This window comes from Scyliorhinus canicula, chromosome 14 (genome assembly GCF_902713615.1).
Source record: "Scyliorhinus canicula chromosome 14, sScyCan1.1, whole genome shotgun sequence".
NCBI classification, from domain to species: Eukaryota; Metazoa; Chordata; class Chondrichthyes; order Carcharhiniformes; family Scyliorhinidae; genus Scyliorhinus; species Scyliorhinus canicula.
Genome location: NC_052159.1, coordinates 1172904 through 1182014, shown reverse-complemented (window position 1 = coordinate 1182014; position 9111 = coordinate 1172904). Strand labels below are relative to the sequence as shown.

Genomic DNA, 9111 nt, shown 5'->3' with positions numbered 1-9111 from the left:
TCTCCATGCTACTACTTTACCTTAATACAATGCAATCTTATCTTATGCAGCAACCTTTTGTGTGGCACCTTGTCAAAGGCTTTCTGGAAATCCAGATATACCACATCCATTGGCTCCCCGTTATCTACTGCACTGGTAATGTCCTCAAAATATTCCACTAAATTAGTTAGGCATGACCTGCCCTTTATGAACCCATGCTGCGTCTGCCCAATGGGACAATTTCTATCCAGATGCCTCACTATTTCTTCCTTGATGATAGATTCCAGCATCTTCCCTACTACCGAAGTTAAGCTCACTGGCCTATAATTTCATGCTTTCTGCCTACCTCCTTTTTAAACAGTGGTGTCACGGTTTGCTAATTTCCAATCCACCGGGACCACCCCAGAGTCTAGTGAATTTTGGGAAATCATCACTAGTGCACTGCAATTTCCCTAGCCATCTCTTTTCGCACTCTGGGATGCCTTCCATCAGGGCCAGGAGACTTGTCTACCTTTAGCCCCATTAGCTTGCCCATCACAACCTCCTTAGTGATAACAATCCTCTCAAGGTCCTCACCTGTCATAGCCCTCATTTCTATCAGTCACTGGCATGTTATTTGTGTCTTCCACTGTGAAGACCGACCCAACAAACCTCTTCAGTTCCTCAGCCATTCCTCATCTCCCTCATTAAAACTCCCTTTCATCCTCCAAAGGACCAATATTTACCTTAGCCACTCTTTTTTTTGTTTTATATATTTGTGGAAACTTTTTACTGTCTGTTTTTATATTCTGAGCAAGTTTACTCTCATATTCTATCTTACTCTTCTTTATAGCTTTTTTAGTAGCTTTCTGTTGCCCCCTAAAGATTTCCTAGTCCTCTAGTCTCCCACCAATCTTTGCCACTTTGTATGCTTTTTCCTTCAATTTGATACTCTCCCTTATTTCCTTAGATATCCACGGTCGATTTTCCCTCTTTCTACCGTCCCTCTTTTTTGTTGGTATAAACCTTTGCTGAGCACTGTGAAAAATCGCTTGGAAGGTTCTCCACTGTTCCTCAACTGTTCCACCATAAAGTCTTAGCTCCCAGTCTACCTTAGCTAGTTCTTCTCTCATCCCCTTGTTTAAACACAAAACACTAGTATTTGATTTACTTTCTCACCCTCCATCTGTATTTTAAATTCCACCATATTGTGATCGCTCCTTCCGAGAGGATCCCTAACTATGAGATCATGAATCAATCCTGTCTCATTACACAGGACAAGATCTAGGACCGCTTGTTCCCTCGTTACAGACTGTTCTAGGAAACTATCGCAGATACATTCTATAAACTCATCCTCAAGGTTGCCTTGACTGACCTGGTTAAACCAATCGACATGTAGAGTAAAATCCCCCATGATAACTGCTCTACCATTTCCACATGCATCCGTTATTTATTTGTTTATTGCCTGCCCCACCATCTCGTTACTATTGGTGGCCGATAGACTACTCCTATCAGTGACTTTTTCACCTTAATATTCCTGATTTCCACCCAAATGGATTCAACCTTATCCTCCATAGCACCGATGTCATCCCTTACTATTGCCCGGATGTCATCCTTAAATAACAGAGCAACACCACCTCCCTTACCATCCACTCTGTCCTTCCGAATAGTTTGATACCCTCGGATATTTAACTCCCAGTCGTGACCATCCTTTAACCATGTTCAGTAATGGCCACTAAATCATAGTCATTCACGATGATTTGCACCATCAACTCATTTACCTTATTCCAAATACTACAAGCATTCAGGTAAAGTACACTTATGTTGTTTTTTTTTACCTGTTTTGAATCTTAACATCTCCAGTTTTATTCCTTTTAGTATTACTGGGCCTATTCACTGAGCTCCCCTCAGTCACTGTACCTTGTACTGTCGCCCTTTTTGATTTTTGACTATGGCTTCTCTGCCTTACACTTTCCCCCCCTACTGCCTTTTGTTTCTGTCCCTGTTTTACGACCTTCCAACTTCCTCCATTCCCACCCCCCTGCCACATTAGTTTAAACCCTCCCCAATAGCTCTCGCAAACACCCCCCCAGGACATCGGTTCCAGTCCTGCCCAGGTGCAGACTGTCCGGTTTGTACTGGTCCCACCTCCCCCAGAACCGGGTACCAATGCCCCAGGAATTTGAATCCCTCCCTCTTGCACCATCTCTCGAGCCACGCATTCATCCTATCTATCCTGACATTCCTACTCTGACTAGCTCATGGCACTGGTATCAATCCTGAGATTACTACCTTTGAGAGACTGAGTTAGCAGTGGGTTGTGTTAGAGGGGGGCAGTTGATCATGGGGGTATTGGGGCTTGTGAACAGCAGATGGGGTATTGGGCTCTGTTGTTGGGGAAGGGATTTTGAGGGTGTGACATTACTTGAGGGAGGGATTATTGATGTTGGGATGTGGATTACGTGACTTACCGAAATGTTGGATCATTTCCATGAGTTTTTCGGCTTCTTTCTGGATGTTTCCGGCCATTGAAGTTGCCACGAGCATACTGAGTGTCATCAAACTGTCCTCTGTGTGCCATCTCAGCCTTTCCATCTCTGGGCCAGACAGACAAACACACGTTACATTCTCATCAAAAGCTGCTCCATATCTCAGCTATTAATCTCCAACTCTGAACTTGGCCAACAACTCCTGAGCTCCAAGTGTACAAATCAGGAGCAGGAGGAGCCCACTCAGCCCCTCGTGTCTCTCCTCCATTCAATACAACCATGGTCCATCTGATGTAACCTCAACTCCACATTCCTGCCGACCCCTGATACCCTTTCACCCCCTCGTTAATCGAGAATCTATCTCGCTCTGCAACAAAAAAAAATGATCCTCATCTGGAGGAGCCAAATCACTGAATGTCCTTGGGTTGAAACTTAATTGCGTGTTTATTTAGTGCTGCCCTCTGAGGCTAGAGTGTGTGCCAGGCTGGGCTGGTTCCCAATGACTTCCAGGTAGACACATTGGCCGTGGCACCGAGTTGGACCAATGAGACGAAGCTCTGTCTGAATGGGCAGGAATGAGTGTTGCGTTTGTGAGAGCAGTTGTGCTGTTTTGTGATGATTCAATGAAGGAGGTCAGTAGAACAAGAATGATGGTTTGGCAGTGGCTTGTTTGTGCTTCTGGAGCAATTAGAGTTTTTTTGGCCACAGAAACCAGTTAACTTTAGTTTCACAACGTCTCTGTGAGCGAACTGATATTTGGATTCATGAACACAAATGTATGAAGCTAATATAATGAAACATTACATCGGGCACTCGTGGTATCTGGAGTACCATGTACAGTATTGTCACTTTATTTAAGGATGAGTGTAAATATATTAAGAGGCAGTTCACAGAAGGTTTATTTGATTACTGCCTGAAACAGGTGGATTGCATTATGAGGGAAGGTTAGACATGCTAGGTCTGTTTCTGCTGGAGCTTAGAGAGTAAATTCTGAGGGGCCATGACAGGGCAATTGCAGAGAAGATGTTTCCTCTGGTGACAGAATTGTGACCCAGGCAGTCGCTTTAAAAATAAGGCAGAAATAAGGCAGAAATTATATGGTGGCTTTGTAAAACAAACATGATTTAGAGCTTGTCCCCGGCCTTTTCCCCGTACACACCCTGCACATTATTTCTATTCAAATAATCTCTAATCCCCTCTGGAAGCCTCGATTGAATCTACCTTCACCACACTTCCAGACCGTTGCGTTCCACAACCCAAACCACTCGCTGTGTGGGGATTTTGTTTCCTCATGTCACACGTGCTTGTTCTGTAAATCACTTTAAATCTTTGCCTCTCTCAATTTTGATCCTTTTATTCCAAGTGGGAAGACTTTCTCCTGTCAACTGAATGATGAAATTTCAGATACATTGTGTTGTAATGTATTTGGTGCAGAAAGGGTTAAATGCTGGGATAGTGTGTCTGACTGCTTCAGTCATGTTTTTAACAATCTTGGTTTGCATCCTGGACCAGAAGGTGAAGGTGACTGTTTCCAACCAGCTCGTCGCCGTCCCCGTGTGACCAGCACCTATGGCTGGACTGCTAACATGGGAGAGGATATAAAGGCTCATGCCCGATGGGGAAATTCACCCATGGGTTAGACGATGGCTGAGAAAAACCTGGCAATCAACCCGGACACTCTGAGGCAGAAAGCAGAAGGAGACAGGAATACAAAGCTGTTAAAGCCTTGTGATCCTGCTCTCCGAGACTGCGCTGTTGTCCTCTGGGTTATCATCGCATCATTTATACTTTTGCAGCTGTGTGCTGTAAAAATAAAATCAGAAACTACTGCGGCAAAAATAAATCCTGGCTTGCAAGAAAGTTTGGCTTTGTGGCTACAAGAGGTGTAACAAAGCATTGTAAAAGTTGTATTTTTGTTTATAGAATGAGGAAGCTACATAGATCGAGGAGACTTAAAACTGATGAAGCTTTGGAGGAATATCGGGAAAGTAGGACGAATCTCAAACGCGCATAAAGAGGGCTAAAAGGGTCATGAAATATCTTTGGCTAACAGGGTTAAGGAAAATCCCAAAGCCTTTTATTCGTATGTAGGAGCAAGAGGGGAACTAGAGAAAGGATTGGCCCACTTAAAGACAAAAGAGGGAATTTAATTGCGTGGAGTCAGAGGAAATGGGTGAGATTCTTAATGAGTACTTTGCATCGGTATTCACCAAGGAGAGGGACAAGACGGATGTTGAGGTTAGGGATGGATGTTTAATACTCTAGGTCAAGTCGGCATAAGGAGGGGGATGGTTTTGGGTATTCTAAAAGGCATTAAGGTGGACAAGTCCCCAGGTCCGGATGGGATCTATCCCAGGTTACTGAGGGAGTGAGGGACAAAATAGCTGGGGCCTTAACAGATATCTTTGCAGCATCCTTGAGCACAGGTGAGGTCCCGGAGGACTGGAGAATTGCTAATGTTGTCCCTTTGTTCAAGAAGGGTAGCAGGGATAATCCAGGGAATTATAGACCTGTGAGCTTGACGTCAGTGTAGGCAAACTGTTTGGAGAAGATACTGAGGGATAGGATCTATTCACATTTGGAAGAAAATAGACTTATCAGTGATAGGCAGCATGGTTTTGTGCAGGGAAGGTCATGTCTTACAAACCTAATAGAATTCTTTGAGGAAGTGACAAAGTTAATTGATGAGGGAAGAGCTGTAGATGTCATATACATGGACATCAGTAAGGTGTTTGATAAAGTTTCCCATGGCAGGTTGATGGAAAAAGTGAAGTCATATGGGGTTCAGGGTGTACTAGCTAGATGGATAAAGAACTGGCTGAGCAACAGGAGTCAGAGAGTAGTGGTGGAAGGGAGTGTCTCAAAATGGAGAAAGGTGACTAGTGGTGTTCCACAGTGATCCGTGCTCAGACCACTGTTGTTTGTGATCTACATAAATGATCTGGATGAAGGTACAAGTGGTCTGATGAGCCAGTTTGCAGATGATACTAAGATTGGTGGAGTTGCAGATAGCGAGGAGGACTGTCAGAGAATACAGCAAAATATAGATAGATTGGAGAGTTGGGCAGAGAAATGGCAGATGGAGTTCAATCCAGGCAAATGCGAGGTGATGCATTTTGGAAGATCTAATTCAAGAGCGGACTATATGGTCAATGGAAGGGTCTTGGGGAAAATTGATATACGGAGAGATCTGGGAGTTCAGGTTCATTGTACCCTGAAGGTGGCAACGCAGGTTGATAGAGTGGTCAAGAAGGCATACAGCATGCTTGCCTTCATCGGACGGGGTATTGAGTACAAGAGTTGGCAGGTCATGTTACAGTTGTACTGTATAGGACTTTGGTTCGGCCACATTGGAATACTGCGTGCAGTTCTGGTCGCCACATTACCAGAATTAATTAATTATTATTCTTATTACCAGAATAAATAAATTTAATTTAATTTAATTTAATTTTAATAAATTTAATTAATTTTAGAAGGATGTGGATGCTTTAGAGAGGGTGCAGAGGAGGTTCACCAGGATATTGCCTGGTATGGAGGGTGCTAGCTATGAAGAAGGGTTGAGTATGTTAGGATTGTTTTCGTTGGAAAGACGGAGGTTGAGGGGGGATCTGATTGAGGTCTACAAAATTCTGAGAGGTATGGACAGAGTGGATAGCAACAAGCTTTTTCCAAGAGTGGGGGTGCCAATTACAAGAGGTCACGATTTCAAGGTGAGAGGGGAAAGTTTAAGGGAGATGTACGTGGAAAGTTTTTTACGCAGAGGGTGGTGGGTGCCCAGAATGCTTTGCCAGCGGAGGTGGTAGAGGCGGGCACGATAGCATCATTTAAGGTGCATCTAGACAGATATATGAGCAGGCGGGGAACAGAGGGAAGTAGATCTTTGGAACATAGGGGACAGGTTTAGATAAAGGATCTGGATCGGCGCAGGCTGGGAGGGCCGAAGGGCCTGTTCCTGTGCTGTAATTTTCTTTGTTCTTTGTTCCTTGTTTCCTAGAAAACAGACAATAAATGCTGGCCGAGGCAGTGATGCCACCATGTTGTGATTGAAAAAGAAATCAGAGTTCAGGTGAACAGCAGATGTGATTCCTATATTTATACAGGACTGTGTGATATAGAATGAGTCTACAGAACATGGGTCAGTTAGCTCCGTCATTTCCTTACTCAGATATGGGGCGGGATCCTCCTGACCGTCGGCAGCGGCACCCACACCCCGGGTTTCCCAACGGCACGGGGTGGCCACAATGGGAAAATCCATGGGCTGTCTGCAGGATTGGAGAATCCTGCTGCCGGCCAGGCGTGCCATGGCTTGCCGCGGCGGGAAATACGGCTGGCTCCACTTTCACAAAATAGCAGTGAATGAGGGTGGGGTGTGAGGGGAGGGTGGGGCTGACTAACATAGGAGGGAGGGCAAAGTGGTGTTCATCACATTCACCCCCTGTTAAAAAAGAGTCCGGCGGGGGTGGTGGAAACATTACAAATTAAGTCTGTCGGGGGCTTTGACCGTCCTCTGCGATCGCCTCAGTCCTGGTGGTGATGTGGGCGCCGACTTGGTCACCTGCGATTCCGGGAGCGTGTTGTCTTCATCACCCGAATGGAACCAGTGGGAGGACGGATCCTGCTGGGGTGGGGGCTGCTGTGAGGTTTGCTGGAGGGAGGGTGATTGCCGCAAGGGTGAATGAGGCAACCGGGGGGGGGGGGGGCGGTGTCAGGTCAGGGTTTGTGGGTGGGGACCCAGCGGGTGCCAGGTCCCTGAGGGAGACTGTGTCCTGGCGCCCGTTGGGGTGTGCCACGTAGGCGTACTGCGGGTTTGCGTGGACTTTTTCGACCAAGGGGTCCGACTTATGGGTCTGCACATGTTTCCGGAGGAGGACGGGTCCAGGAACTGTCAGCCATGTTGGCAGCGAGTCCCCGGAGGTGGACTTCCTGCGGAAGGCAAACACACGTTCGTCAGGGGTCTCATTACTCGCGGTGCAGAGGAGCGATCGGATGAAGCGTGTGAGGGAGGACCTCCTGCCAGTGGGAGACTGGGAGATTTCTGGACCGTAGGGCCAGCAGGACGGCCTTCCAGACCGTCCCGTTCTCCCTCTCCACCTGCCCGTTTCCCCGGGGGTTGTAGCTGGTCGTCCTGCTCGAGGCGATGCCCTTGCTGAGCAGGAACTGGCGCAGCTCATCGTTAATGAAAGAAGATCCCCGATCGCTGTGGATATAGGTGGGGAAACCGAATAGAGTGAAGATGCTGTGCAGGGCTTTGATGACCATGGCAGAAGTCATATCGGGGCATGCGATGGCAAAAGGGAACCAGGAGCACTCATTAATCACGTTCAGGAAGTACATGTTGCGGTCCGAGGAGGGGTGGGGCCCTTTGAAGACCAAGCTGAGGCGTTCAAAGAGGCGAGAGGCCTTCATCAGGTGCGCTCTATCTGGCTGGTAGCAGTGCGGCTTGCACTCTGCGCAGACTTGGCAGTCTCTGGTGACAGTCCGAACCTCCAACCTCTTATTAAGTTGATCTTTTATCTACACCTTGCTATAACTGTAACATTATATTCTGCAGTCTCTCCTTCCTTCCCTATGTACGGTATGCATTGTTTGTACAGCATGCAAGAAACAATACTTTTCACTGTATACTAATACATGTGAAAATAATAAATAAAATAAAATAAAATCCTCAATGGAGTAGGGCAGATTGCGGGCCTTGATAAAATGGAAGAACCGGGTGAACCCCGGGTGGCAGAGGTCATAGTGGAGAGCCCGGAGTCGGTCCACTTGTGCGCTGACACATGGATCGGGCATCAGGGGGCTCGTTGAGCTTCCCTGTTGTGGTGAATTCATACTATATTGTAATTCACACTGTATTGCATTGCATTGTATTATGTCCTTGTGGGCTCTGTCTGTGAGCCATTGCACGGCTCTGCCCATAGGGGTTGTACAGGGCTCCACCCTTGGCTCCGCCCATAGCCCCGCCCATGGCCCCTCCCACTACCGGAAGTATAAAGTGCTGCAGCCGTAAGCCTGCTCTCAGTTCTTCTGATCGCAGGCAGGCTCAGTTGTAAGACTATTAAAACCAGTTTACTTCCAATCGTGTCTCTAGTGAATTGATGGTCACATCAATGTAATAGTCTTTGAAAACTTGAAGAAAACTACTATGGAATCAGCCCTGAAACCTGATCGACTAGAATGGGCAGCACGGTAGCACGGTGGTTAGCATAAATGCTTCACAGCTCCAGGGTCCCAGGTTCGATTCCCGGCTTGGGTCACTGTCTGTGCGGAGTCTGCACGTCCTCCCCGTGTCTGCGTGGGTTTCCTCCGGGTGCTCCGGTTTCCTCCCACAGTCCAAAGATGTGCGGGTTAGGTGGATTGGCCATGCTAAATTGCCCGTAGTGTCCTAAAAAGTAAGGTTAAGGGGGGGTTGTTGGGTTACGGGTATAGGGTGGATACGTGGGTTTGAGTAGGGTGATCATGGCTCGGCACAACATCGAGGGCCGAAGGGCCTGTTCTGTGCTGTACTGTTCTATGTCTATGTCTAACTCGATCGGCAGGCTGCAGAGGCAAAGGAAATCTTCCTACACTGGCTTCGATGTTTCAAGGCCTACCTGGCTGAATCAAGCACATCCGAGACTACAGAGAAGCAGAAACTCAGCCTACTGCACGCACGGGTGAGCCATCA

The 9111-nt window shown here is 47.0% G+C and overlaps 1 protein-coding gene across 1 annotated transcript in view; it reads right to left on the bottom strand.

Annotated features, from left to right (window-relative positions):
• Nucleotides 1–9111, bottom strand: part of LOC119977765 (dynein heavy chain domain-containing protein 1-like) — a 459774-nt gene that overhangs the window by 223195 nt on the left and 227468 nt on the right. The window contains exon 20 of the mRNA XM_038818968.1: nt 2430–2555. Coding sequence (XP_038674896.1) covers nt 2430–2555 — 126 coding nt within the window. The remainder of the gene's footprint in view (nt 1–2429; nt 2556–9111) is intronic.